Consider the following 14,359-nt stretch of genomic DNA (forward strand, 5'->3'; position numbering starts at 1 on the left):
GGCTGATTACTCAGCTTCTCCAACACTCCCTTTCCTATAAAACAAAGACTTCATTTAATTGATCTCAGTGCTCTCTTTGGCTTTTCAGAAAATTAAGTGATGTTTCCTAGCTCAATTTTTAAAACTTTTTCTAGTTAAAAACTAATAATGATCAGTCTTTTAAAATATGTAATTGATTAGTAAAATCTGCCAAACTATAAAACATTTTTTTTTATGATTTCCATTTCTCTTTTTTCTAGTTAGCTAATTCTTTCTCCTTTTTCAGAAGTCAGGCTATTTGGAATCTTGGCAAATAAAAATGATTCCTGCTTTGCCTTCCACACCCAACCACACCCTTGCTTGTGTAGCCTACTTCTTCATTTTTCACCAACATAGGGTTCCCTCTGCCAGAACAGCATTGTTTAGAAACTGCTCTTGCCCCTCTTAAAGCTTTTCAGCGTAGTGTAGGAAGCTTCCCTTCCTTGATACCAACTACGGTTATCTTGTTCCAGTTAGACTCTTTCAGGTGATTAGAAAGACTTAAAAGGAAAGGGCAGCTGTCTTTGGAGAGTCGTTCTCCCCAAGCATATGCTATTTGTTTTTCAAAGAGCTAAGGTTTGTGGTGCAACCCAAGGAACGAATCTTTTACTAGGGCCTCAGATGAATTAGAAGGAGACTGTAGACCCTTACCCAAGGATCTGTGTGTGGACTTCAGGGGTGTTGGTGAAGCCATTAAAATCACATGTATTTTTCAGGGAAGATTCATAACTTTTATGACTTTCTCAAAGGAACCTTAAAGGTTATAAGTTACTGTTGTTCATGGTTACTGTGAGCTGGACTTTCATTAAATCTGACTTATGACTTAATTGAATCTGGAAGAGGTTTCTAAAATGTATTTGATTTTGAATTTTGTTTCTAGAACTTAAATGTCAATAAGCATGTGAAAGATAAAAAGGGGAAGGAAGGAGGAAAGTTCAAAGTTGCCTCTCTGGGCCTTTGCAGCAGGGACAGGATTCTGCTCTTTGGGTCATTGTTCAAGCAAAAAGTTCTTCTAATGAGCCTGTATTTTCTGAGAGCCTGAAGTAAAAAAGTTCATTTCAGTACATTAAATGTGAACATCTGTAGTATTAAATCAAATCAAGACACTCGCCTGGTTCCCAGGCATATTTTCTTTCTTTCTTTCTTTTTTTAAACATTTGTTTATTGAGTTATAGTCATTTTACAATGTTGTGTCAAATTCCAGAGTAGAGCACAATTTTTCAGTTATACATGAACATACATATATTCATTGTCACATTTTTTTTCACTGTGAGCTACCACAAGATCTTGTATATATTTTGCTGTGCTATACAGTATAATCTTGTTTATCTATTCTGCATATGCCTGTCAGTATCTACAAATTTGAAATCCCAGTCTGTCTCTTCCCACCCCCCGCCCGCATATTTTCTTTAATAAGGTATAATTATCCTTCTGATTTTTACCTTTCTTTCAGGGGTTAGCAAATCAGTCATCAAAACAATGTCCATCATGGATTTTGAAAAGGTTAATCTTGAATTAATCGAGGCCTTGCTAGAGTGGATAGTGGATGGAAAGCACTCCTACCCTCCAGGTAACTGCTGCCTGTCTTCATTCATGTGTGAGGTGGCAGAGGGAAGGGAGCCCACTTCCTGGATAGTGGGCATTGTGGGGACAGCCTCCCTTCCTGGAGTGCTCCCCCTACCCTCACCTTCTCACCCCCAGTTGTGTGTGAAGTTGCTTATTAGGATTTTCAGGGGGAAATTTTACCTTTGACCTTTTGAGGAAGTTTTACCTTTTATCAGATGTTAACAATACAAGGTCCAAAAGGAAGAAAGCTGAAAAGAAGGCCTAGGTGTCCACACATTCAACACTCAGTCCCTGGCTAAATGGGAGTCTAGTAATGAGTGTTTGAATTACATGAAGACTCTGCAGTGGAGGCCACAGGACAGTGGAGTTAAGGGAGCAGCTTTGGGGAGTCTGATATACTGCCCTGTTCTGCTCCTCTGGAGCTCTGTTACCTTGCATAAAGTCCTTATCTTTTCTATGCCTCAGGTTCCTTGTTTGTAAAATGAAGACAGTAAATAAGTCCTCTGTTTTGATGATTAAAAGAAGCCATATATAAAGCGCTTAGCACAGTGCCTGGCATGTAGTTAATGCCCAGCAGATACTACCCCAACAATGATAATATAATTGTACTAGTATATTTGTCATCATTGTTGTCACCACTCCTCCTCCTCTTCTACTATAACGCAGAGTGGTCCCTATCTTCCCCTTACTGTCTTTCTGTCTCAGTGGCTTCTTCCTCACTTGTAGTCCCTTATCCCCAGAATGAATGCCCTACATCATCTCATAACTGAATCCTTCACATCATTCAGGTTTCTGTCAAACGTCTTCTCTTCAGAGAAGTCTTCTCTGACACCCTATCTGTTGTCCTGCCCTGCTCCCCTCACTCTATCATAATATCCAAAAATGGTTTTCATTTTCATTATAGCACTTAACACTATCCAAAATTATATGTCTACCTTCAATAGAATGTAAGCTCTTTAAGAATAAGGATTTCTTGTGCACCACTGTGTTCCTCAGACCCTAGAACAGTGCCTGGCATATTTAGGTATCGAGTAAGTATTTGTTGCATGAATAGAGGCAGCCAGTGTTGGGTGATGTGATCATTAAGTGGAATCATAGATCAGAAGATTATATTATGGACTCATTACATAGTGCTTAAGAGAAATGGGAATGACTGCCCTCTTCTGCTTAGACTTTAATCATTGTGTGGTATTTTCTAAAGAAACATGTGAACCACATAAAATTATTGAAGTGCCTTGTTTCTCAGCCTTTGACAAGTAGCCAGTGTTGGCTAATGCAGTATCAGTGGATTGAATATCTTACTTCATCCCAAAGAAAAAGACTTATTGAAAAAAATCAAGTATAGCAGCCAAAAAAAGTTAGAAAATTACCAGAATTCAAAGCAAACGTGTTGTAGTGATTAGGCAGTTGGTGATATTATTTGTGAATATCAAAGATACCTCTTATCCAGATGGCCAAGCCATGAGGGCAGAGCAAATCAGAAGGCACATGAAAATACAGGCAAAAATTTTTTTCCATCCATATAGATTATTTTACACTCTTAAATTTTGTGGTCCTTTAGTAGAGAGAAAAGCATGGAGTATGTAATGGAAAGAGCATGGATCTGGTACCAGAAACCCTACGTTTGTGTTCATACTCCACTCTGACCATGTTACAGAGTCGTCTTAAAGGGTACTAAAAATCTTCTTAACGGGTGGTTATGAGGATCTAATGAGATAACATGTGAACATTCTTTGTAAATTATGAAGTATTAAAACCAACTTGGAAAGATACCTTTTGCCCTTCTTACTTCAGAGTTCCATTTTTGTAACAATTTAGTTTCCTTATTTATTTAGTGGGGAGAATAACTATCATAAATAATTGGTTGTGAGTTCCTTGTGGGCAGAATTTGTTCTATATTTCACTGTACCTGGCACAGAGCTGACAAAGGCACCCAGTAGACATTTGTGGGATTAAAGGAGGAGCTGGTGAAGACAGTATCAATTTCCTCTCTGAATAAAGCACAAAAGGAGGTGACTATTGCTGAGTGACTGCTCTTGGCACAGAAATACACTACACAGTCAGTTATCACTGCTTATTTTCTTTCATGTAAAATTTTAAAGCCTATAAACCACTAATATGGCATGGTTGGTTAATGTACTGCCTCTTCAACACATATCTGAATTTAAATTATCAGGCTGGCCAGCCAGTTACAGTTTCTTTTTCTCATTTCCAGTAAAGTGTTTATGGATTTTATTTACTAATGGAGAGAAGAGTTGTTCTGTCTTATAAGATTAGAAGGATAACTCTATCTATAGAAAAGAATGTCAGTGCCCAGGGCACTGAAGGACTATGTCTAAAGAGCTTTGCTAATGATTCTTGTATAACTTAAGGCATTATATGTTTCCACACATCATTTTTTTGTTGTTGTAAAAAGATATAATACCTCATTTATTTTGTAGTTATTAAGTCAGAAAATATATTTTGCAAGTTTATTATCCATTAAATTCCCTGGGGACTTCACAAAGAAAGGAAAATTGACACTGAAAAATCACAGATTATTAATTTTTTTCACTTAAAACTATAGTCTGTATTAGTTTTTTCTTTTTTTGCATTTACCAGATTGATTGTTTTTATATACCCAGGTGCTATACTTGTATTTTTACCGGGACTAGCAGAAATCAAGATGCTTTATGAACAGCTACAGTCTAATGCTCTTTTCAACAACCGACGTAGTCATCGGTAAGTTCATTGCTTTCTATAGCCTTCATCATCTGTTGCAGTCATATGTGAAGATAAATAACCAGAAAGGTCTCTTTGATGGTCATCACCCTCTTTAGACCCTGATGTCACTCCTTAAGAAAATGTTTGTTTATGCCAGCTGGGAATAGACAAGTCAGTTTGTTTCAGGAAATCAGGAAACCCATTCTATTATATAAAAATATTTCTCTTCACTTAACATAGTGGCTCAGCAAAGTTACGTGTACGTTTGGTACAACGTGGGTTTGGCCTGCATGGGTCCACTTATATGCGGATTTTTTCCAGTAGTATATACTACAGTAGTGCATGATCTGTGGTTGGTTGAATTCATGGATATGGACCCATTCGCTCGGAGGACCACAGATTTGAAGGGTCAACTGTCAGATAGAAGCAGATTTCCTACTGTGCAAAGGGTCGCCCACCACCCTCTGCCCTGTGTTGTTCAAAGGTCAACTATAATTTCAGTTGCCAGATACAGGTGATGGGAGAAGCCAGTGTTAGGAACAGCAAGGAAATGCTACCATTTTGAGAAAAAATAATTTTGAATGGTTCCTATTCCAATAGCAATACACGCTGGGTGTGTCTTCATATCTAAAGGGATAACTACTTGATAAAAGAGCACCCCCTAGAAATATAAGGTGAAGTTTCTTAACGTATGTGACTGTCTCTGCCTCTCTTTCTCTGGATTTAAAGGTAGGGAAAAATGAGTCTTTGCTGATTAGTGTCCTCTAGGCTTGTTACTTGTTACTTGTAGAATATCAACTATTTAGTCTTCTTGGTTACACTCCAGTTTCTCCCAAGTTGATGCAAAGTTTTTAGTTCATAGAACTGAATAAATACTTCGTTAGGATCAGAAAGATCTGGCCTTGAGGACAGGTTGTAGAGAAGCTGCTGATTCTTGGAGTCATATTGTTAGTCTTGATAGAAATTCACCCATAATAACCCATTTCAGTGTTCTGTGCTGGAACACTAAGTGTGTTTCTATTTTCTTGCAGATGTGTTGTTCACCCACTTCATTCATCTTTATCCAGTGAAGAGCAGCAGGCTGTGTTTGTAAAACCGCCTGTAGGTGTAACTAAGATTATAATTTCCACCAATATTGCTGAGACTTCCATAACCATTGATGATGTTGTCTATGTCATCGATTCTGGGAAAATGAAAGAAAAGAGGTATTCTCTTTTGGTGATGTAAGAAAGGGGCTAAGCAACACAGCTGTTAATGGCTAATGCTATTAAGCTGCATGCATTACTGTTTGAAAAAATACTTTATGAAAATTGTCCGTGGATATATGAGTGATTCTATAGCTAGGACCATGAATCTTATGTTCAAACAGAGGTGGAAAGTTTAAGGTTTTACCTTGGATGTAATTATTTTTTCCTCTCTTTTTCTCATATGTTCATGAAAAAGAGTTATCGTGGGAGGTGATGGATATGTTAATTACCAAATGATTAGTAATCATTTCACAGTGTATACATATATCAGAACATCACATTGTATACCTTAAATATATACACTTTTTATTTGTCAAAAATAAATAAAAATGGGAAGGAATTTTTTAAAAAATTATATAAAGAAACTGTATGTGGTAGCATTTGATACCATTTAAATCAGCACTGGGTGCTCCCACCCTGGACTCCCCTACCCCAGAACACACGGTACACTGTCCTTCCACAAAAGGACAGTTCATCTGTTCTGTCCATGCTAAGTAAAGGCTTGGCCACATTCTTATAAGGTTAACTCTTTTTTACATTTTCTTTAACTTATAGATACGATGCCAGCAAAGGAATGGAAAGTTTAGAGGATACTTTTGTCTCTCAAGCCAATGCCCTGCAAAGAAAAGGGCGAGCAGGTCGTGTGGCCTCTGGGGTCTGCTTCCATTTATTTACCAGTCATCACTTCAATCACCAACTTCTAAAACAGCAGCTACCAGAAATACAAAGAGTGCCGTTGGAACAGCTCTGTCTACGGTACATCTTGATCATTGTTCTGCTTCCAGAAGGTCCCAGTGTTTCTCACCTTAAGTTCCATGTTTGTTTTTTCCCTTAGTGAAGATGTTTTGCTAAGAGTGGACTTGGATGAACTCATTCATTTGCAAAGAAAGAGCTCTTTGGTGTTGCCTTTACCATTCTTTTTAACTTTCTGCACAGAAAGATCTCTTGCATTGCAGAGAATGGCCCTAAAATAGAGTTTAGGAGTACAGTTATAAGTCAGGAAAGTAATCTAACTTGTCAGGAAATTTCTGCTTGGGTAACACCAATATTAAATCATCACAGGGGAAAATCTACAGCCTCATTATCAGGCAGAACAAAGTGAACAAAACTTGAAAACACCATTATTTACCTGATGAACAAACAAGAACAAATATCATAAAATAGGATTTAATGAGTGAATAATTAAACTCAATGTTACTGAAGCTGGGGAACGTTTGTTTCAACTTTTCTGAAAATTTGCATAGAATTACATAAGAACTCTAAAACTATCCATGCCCTTTGACCCAGTCATCACTTTGAGGGAGTATATGCCCATAAAATGACAACCCAAAGGAAAGAAAGTTACTTATCCAAAGATGTTATAGCTCTTCTTTTATCTAGTAGGTATATTTTGAGAGCCTTCCATTACATTAGTAAAAATGTAAAGTGGTATGTTTATAGGTTCGTAGATTAGACAGGAATTATAAGTGAAATAAATTTTATATTAGATTTTTCTCTTCTGAGAATTGCCTAAACTCATAATTTAAAATAGCTTTTCGAGAGTTACACAGCAGGACACAAAGCAGATTAGTTTTATAAACAATTACTATACAGTTTCAGATGTGGGAGAGAGAGTGAATGGATCATTTGAATTTTATTTCATGATTTGAACACACTGATAGGGAATCATTTTAGAAGTTTATAGAGAGAATTGTAATCCAAATCTCAGTAAATTTCACAATCAGAAAGTGTTTCTGCAATTATTTCCAGGAGAACTAGAAGACATGAGATTTTTAAAAAATTTATTTAAACTGACATGGTTTGGTTTATGAAAGCATATATCTGGAAAATTATAAACTATTTTCACTCTTTTGTGTCATGTCACCAGAAGTAAAATTGACAAATTATTGTTTTCTTTTTTCAGAATTAAAATTTTAGAGATGTTTAGCACTCATAATCTCCAGTCTGTGTTCTCTCGGCTCATTGAACCTCCACACGCTGATTCTCTCCGTGCCTCAAAAATACGATTACGAGACTTGGGAGCCTTAACTCCAGATGAAAAACTGACCCCTCTAGGGTATCACTTGGCCTCTCTGCCCGTAGATGTGAGAATCGGCAAACTAATGCTGTTTGGGTCTATCTTCCGCTGTTTGGATCCTGCTCTCACCATTGCTGCCAGTTTAGCTTTTAAGTCTCCTTTCGTAAGTAAACAACATTCATCTAAACTGGAGTCCGTAAGTCTCTAAGGGGACCATGGGGGCTTCAGGGTTATGGGAGTCCCCTAAAAATGTTCTTGTATGTTAATATGTGACTCTTTCAGGGCATAATGTCTATAACTGATCTGATCCTCAAAGAAATCCATGCCCCAAGTAAAGATGAAGAACTAGAGATCCAGCTTATTTAAATATTATAAATATGCTTTTGTATATCTGCTTTACTTGCTCCTTATAGGATTATAGGAAAATCAGAAAAAGCAAGCAAGCAAAAAATGCCCTTGCATGATTTTCGAAAAACAATAAATACATTGGGCTACTTTTTCTTGTAACACTTTATTGAAATATAATGCATCCATTTAAAGTGTACACTTTTATTAGTTTTTAGTATTGTGCAATCATCACCATAGTCAGTTTCAGAACATTTTTATCACTTCATAAAAACACCTCTTAGCTATCACTCCTATTTCCTGCCAGTCCTCCCACCACTCCAGCCCTAGGTAACCACCAGTCTCCTTTCTGTCTTCATCGGTTTGCCTCTTCTGGACATTTTGTATTAGTGAAATAGTATAATATACAGTCTTTTGTGATCAGCTTCTTCACTTAGCATAATGCTTTTAAGATTCATCTAGTTACAGCATGTATAACATCTTTTCATTTGCTTATTGTCCATTTGTGTAACTTCTTTCAAGAAATGTCTATTTCAGGTAGTTTGCCCATTTTTTAATTGGGTTATTTGTCCTTTTATTATTGAGTTGTAAGAGTTCTTTATATATTCTGGATATAAGTTTCTTCCAGATACATGATTTGCAAATATTTTCTCCTATATTATGGGTTGCCTTTTTCACTTTCTTGATCTATTCTTTGAAATACAAAAGCTTTTATTTTTCTAACTTCCAGATTATTTAGTTTTTTGTTGCTTGAATTTTTGTTGTTATGATTAAGAATCCATTGCCAAATCCACAGTCATGAAACTATGTATTTTTCTAAAAGTTTTATAGGTTTAGTGCTTACATTATGGTCTTTGGTCCAGTTTGAGTTAGTTTTTGTACACAGTGTGAGGTAAGAGTCCAACTTTATTCTTTTGCTTGGACTGTGACTTTCCAGTTGTCCCAGCACCATTTATTGAAAAGACTGTTCTTTCTCCATTGAATGGTCTTGCATTCTTGTCAAATATTAATTGACCATAGATACATGAGTTTATTTCTAGATTCTTGATTCTGTTCCATTAAGTTATATAGTCTGTCCTTACACGAATTCCACAGTCTTGATTCAAAATACAAAACTCTAGTTTTGTACAAAGTTTTGAAATCAGGAAGTGTGAATTCCCAGCTTTGTTCTTTTTGGTAGTGTGTTGAGGATTTTTATGTCCATATTCATAAAAGATACTGGTCTTTAGCTTTGTTTTCTTGTGATGTTCTTGTCTGGTTTTGTATCAGAGTAATACTGGCTGCATAATGATTTGGGAAGTATTCCTTCCTCTATTTTTTGAAGAGTTTGTGAGGAATTAATATTAATTCTTAAAAAGTTTGGTAGAATTTATCAGTGAAGCCACTTAGGCTTTTCTTTGTAGGCAATTTTTTTTATTATTATTAATTCAATCTCTTCACTTGTTAATAGGTCTATTCTACTTATCTGTTTGAGTCTTTTTTTTAATTGAAGTTTAGTTAGTTTACAATGTTGTCTATTTCTGATGTACAACATGTTTCAGTCATCCATATACATACATATATTCGTATTCTTTTTCTTTATAGGTTACTATAAGAATTGAATTTAGTCCCCTGTGCTATACAGAAGAAATTTGTTTATGTATTTCATGTATTGTAGTCACTATCTGCAAATCTTGAACTCTCAATTTATCCCTTCCCACCCCCTTCCCCACTGGTAACCATAAGTTTGTTTTCTGTATCTGTGAGTCTCTTTCTGTTTTGTAAATAAGTTTATGTCTTTTTTCAGATTCCACATATGAGTGATATGTGGTATTTTTCTTTCTTTGAGTTGGTTTTGATTGTATTTTTCTAGGAATTTGTCCATTTCATCTAAACTACCTAATTTATTAACACACAGTGTTCATAGTATTTTATAGTCCTTTTTATTTCTGAGCGGTTGGTAGTAATGTCCCCATTCTAGTAATTGGACCGTTCCCTCTCTCTCTTTTTTTTTTCTCTTGATCAGTTTAGCTAAAGGTTTGTCAATTTTGTTGATCTTTTTAGAGAACCAGCTTTTGGTTTCATTGCTTTTCCCTACTGGTTTTCTGTTCCCTATTTTATTAACTTCTGCTCTTCATTTCCTTCCTTCTGTTTGTTTCAGGTTTAGTTTGTTGTTCTTTTTCCAGAATCTTAAGGTAGAAGTTTAGATTATTGGTTTGGGATTTTTCTTCTTTTTTAGTATAAACATATACACACAGCTATAAATTTTCTTTTACAGACTGCTTTAGCAGGATCCCATAAGTTTTGGTATGTTGTGTCTCCATTTTCATTCAAGTATTTTCTGATTTCCCTTTTTATTCTTCTATGACTCATTGGTTATTAGGTATGTGTTTAATGTCCATGTATCTATGAGTTTCCTAATTTTTTTCTATTATTGATTTCTAATTTCATTCTGTTTAGCCAAAGAACATACTTTGTATTATTTCAGTCCTTTAAAACTTAACTAAGCTTTGTATTATGGCCAAGCATATGCTCTGTCCTGGAGAGTGTTCCACGTAGACTTGAGGAGAAGGAATACTCAGCTGTTGTTGGGTAGAGTGTTGTGCTGCCTTTATTTTCCCCATGGCTTATCTCACATAGATAGAGGAATAGATAGATGCAGTGATTTTCTTCAGTTTTAATGTTATACTTCACGGAATTGTAAACTCACAGATCTGCAGAGGGATCTCAGTTCAGCCCTCTCACTTAACAACATGACAAAACTAAGGGCCAGACTGGGTGCTGTAGCTTGCCAGGGACAGTCAGTATTGTGGTGAAAAGACCTCCATTACCTATTTCTCAAATCGTCTAAATAACCTCTCACTGGCTGTTTTCTTTCACTGAAATACAGAAAATTGTTCATCCTTAGCCAAAACTGAATACTTGCCCTTTGCTGGGCTCTGTAAACATAATATTAACCTCCCAGATGTAATCCTTTTCCCATTGACCTTCCTAAAAAGGAAGGAATTTTATTTTCTACTTGAAATTGTTGTTGGCTATAAAGGTATTCAGATATACAAAAATTAGAGAGACACATCATAGGTGGTTTAGAATGATTCAGTGTGATACAGTGAGGGCCTCGGACTGACTTGCTCTGAGGAGCTACTGCAGGTGTCTCTAGTACATGTCTGTTGCCGTGGGAGAAGGCAGTGCAAAGTAAGTTCTCAGCTAGTTTTACTAATTTGTAGGGAAAAGGAGGACCTGTCGACATTCATTTTTAAAAACTAAAAAACATGAAGTATGGGTATAGAAATAGGGGAGACTCAGGTATAAAAAATGAATAAGAATCTGTGAAATAAAGATACCACAGAGGTAACAGAATCTTAGATTTTAGATGTAGCTTTTAAATGAGTGACTCTTTGATGACCTCTTGCCACTAGGAAGTAAAAGATCCAGTAGAGGTTATTTTGGGTGGGCAGATAGACTCACAAGGACAGGGAGGACTGTTCACTTGTCACTTAATCACCGTAATTACTTTTAAAGCAGCCACCCACTGTGCACCCTGTTCCACATAAAACACTTCCTAAGGCACCTGGCTTCAGCAGTAGGAAACTGCCATTTGAAACCTCAGATAATATGTGTCCTTCACACCTGCTTTTCCTCATGTAGGTCTCTCCCTGGGATAAAAAAGAGGAAGCTAACCAGAAAAAGCTAGAATTTGCATTTGCAAACAGTGATTATCTGGCCCTCCTACGAGCATATAAGGTACGTATATAACCTAATAGCTGAGGTTGTTACCAGAGTTGGCACTAAAGACAGAGTAAGTTCATTTTGATTTTCTCCAAAATTTAGGGATGGCAGCTAAGTACGAAAGAAGGGATGCGTGCAAGTTATAATTACTGCAGACAAAACTTCTTGTCCGGAAGAGTTCTTCAGGTGAGTTGTGGAAATTTGTTTTCATTCATTTTCTATTGTAGTAGCATGCCGGAGGGGGTTGAAATTTTATCTTGCTTGTCCTGCCTTGACATTGAAAATGTTATTTTTGGAACATGCTTGGCTTTACCCGCTGTGTACAACAGACTCCTGAACTATGACATCAGGCCTTCTGTGTGGAACTTTCAACTGACTTGTTTTGCCTCTTTTCAGTGAATTTGCGTTTACTTATGTGGAGGCTAGGGGAATGTAGGCACTCTGAAGATTGCTGTTCACTGGAAGTCAGTTTTTTTAGTAATTAAACCAAGCATCCTTAACCTGGATCCATAAATCACAAAATTATATGTAAAGTCATATTTATACAGATGTGCATTATCCTGGAGAAAGGGATCAGAGCTTTCACTGGATTCTCAAAGTGGTCTATGACTGTCCCAAACTCCCTACCCTCTCCCCAAAACCAAAGAACGAATACTCAAATGGATTCTAATTCTTCTGCTGTCCTTCAGAGGCTACATGTCAATAGTGAGTACACAAGGAAGAGAAAGGTTTCTTATCTTCTGTGTATTAATAGACAGAGCTCTGTCTTCTGTCATGACAATATTTTAGGCTTCCTTCCAGAGTGGCATGAAAAGCCCGAATAATGACAGGGCATATCTTTATAAAGCATCTATTTTATTCAGAGATTTGAGGCTGAGGGGAGGACTTTATTTTCATATTAGAACGTATGCTGGAGTAGGACACAAAATTAATGTTCATGGTACTTACCACTGTCTGCCATCTGTTTATCTCTCCACCCACTAAGCTCCATCTGAGCAGAGATCTTACCTCTTTTGTTCAATACTGTATCTCCAGTGCTTAGAACAGTACTCAGCACATAGTTGATGCTCAGTAAAATTCACTCAATGGATGAATTTGGTCATTTGAAATGAAGTAAGAGACCTCAGAACCATCCCAGTATCTGCCTTCATTCTCCTCTGCCGTTAGGTGTACTGCAGTGAGACATCGTCAGGAGACAAAGTCTCTAGTATTATTCTAAGTACAACAAAAGCAGTGATTTTCAGTCCTGGCTACACAGTAGATTCACTTGAAGAAGCTTAAAAAAATTAAGTAAAAATGCCCAGGTTCCATCCCAGGCGAATTACATCTGGAGCTCTAGGGGTGGGGCCTGGGCATCTGTTCACTTGCCTTGTTGTTGGGTTCACCAAGTGATTCTAATGTGCAGCCAGGGTTGAGAACCACTGGTCTAAAGGGTATTTTTTATGTAAGGTACAGTAATAAGTATTTCCTTGAGTCATGAAGATTTTTAAGCATAAAATGATATTTCTCTTGTTTTTTAACTATATTTATTCTTTTTCTTTAGGATATATGTAGATTTTGTTGTGATCTGTGAGGTCCATCAAACAGTTACGTATTTTCACTAAACTCCAGCTTAAATGATAGGATTAGTTTTATTAAGTATCAATTAAGAAATCAATTAATTTCTTAATTGATACTTAATAAAACCTTGTCATGAAATAGAGCTCTGATATGTTTAACTCCTAGTTACATTTTGCCATGTTATCCATGTGTACTTGAGACATTCCAAGAAAATACCCAGTGTCATCCAGAGACAAGGTGGCAGTGCTTAGCTTAGTTCCTTGCAGTATCTTCTTCTCTGTTGTCTGATACACAGCCTGTATTTGAACAGAAGCTGGAAGAGAGGTTTGCGCTTTCTTTCTCACACTTGTGCTGAGCTACAGAAAGGGGTGTCTAAATCTAAACCACTTAATACTGTCCCTAGTCCTAGGAAATGACGCCAGGTAAGAGAAAGGGAAAGTGCTGCATCCATTGAGAGCGAACATGAAGCGCTCCAGGCTCAGGTAAGGGACTAACAGGACCTGAGCAGGAGGGAAGTAGGAAGAACTAGACAGTGTCACGTACCTTGGGTTGGAGTTCCAGACAAAGTCAACTACATTTTTGGCTGTCCTAAGAATGTCCGAGAAAATCAGACCTACCCAAAATCCAATGAATGTTTTTTTAAGGTAATCTAGAATTAAGTGATCTTTGGGTTTTTTCAGATTTGTGCATTTCTATGTAATTATTTTTACTCTGCTGGTTTGTATAAATGAAAACTGCCCTCTTGGAAATGAACAGACAAGATAATCTTCATTCCTGTTTGATGAACCCATATGCACCTCATTACTAGCCACTGAACTAACGCGTTTTTGTAGTCATTCTTTCTTTTGATACATTGATGCCCCTGCTTAAAGATTTTCTCCACTTCTTTCAGGAAATGGCCAGCCTCAAACGACAATTCACTGAACTGTTGTCAGATATAGGCTTTGTAAAGGAGGGGCTCCGAGCAAGGGAAATTGAGAAAAGGGCCCAAGGAGGAGGAGACGGTATCTTGGATGCCACAGGAGAAGAGGTACAGAATGTGTAGTTAGCTCTTACTTCTCCTTAATGATCACATGCATATTACCTCAGCATCACTGGTAGGCATTCTTCCCTTAAGCCCTCTACGCAGTGAGTGAGCGGCATTCTTGATTTTCCTCTTTCTACAAATAAATGTCAGCTAACGCTTATAAAAATA

The 14,359-nt window shown here is 36.9% G+C and overlaps 1 protein-coding gene across 3 annotated transcripts in view; it reads left to right on the forward strand.

Moving 5' to 3' along the window:
* The window catches only part of DHX57 (DExH-box helicase 57), a 117,702-nt gene that overhangs the window by 95,298 nt on the left and 8,045 nt on the right, over nucleotides 1–14,359 (forward strand). For all 3 annotated transcript variants that reach the window (XM_064494566.1, XM_010997262.3, XM_064494567.1), the window contains 8 exons: nucleotides 1,472–1,588; nucleotides 4,209–4,305; nucleotides 5,319–5,492; nucleotides 6,090–6,290; nucleotides 7,438–7,714; nucleotides 11,524–11,619; nucleotides 11,707–11,790; nucleotides 14,057–14,194. In XM_064494566.1, the coding sequence (XP_064350636.1) occupies nucleotides 1,472–1,588; nucleotides 4,209–4,305; nucleotides 5,319–5,492; nucleotides 6,090–6,290; nucleotides 7,438–7,714; nucleotides 11,524–11,619; nucleotides 11,707–11,790; nucleotides 14,057–14,194 (1,184 nt within the window). The remainder of the gene's footprint in view (nucleotides 1–1,471; nucleotides 1,589–4,208; nucleotides 4,306–5,318; nucleotides 5,493–6,089; nucleotides 6,291–7,437; nucleotides 7,715–11,523; nucleotides 11,620–11,706; nucleotides 11,791–14,056; nucleotides 14,195–14,359) is intronic.

This window comes from Camelus dromedarius, chromosome 15, assembly GCF_036321535.1.
Source record: "Camelus dromedarius isolate mCamDro1 chromosome 15, mCamDro1.pat, whole genome shotgun sequence".
NCBI classification, from domain to species: Eukaryota; Metazoa; Chordata; class Mammalia; order Artiodactyla; family Camelidae; genus Camelus; species Camelus dromedarius.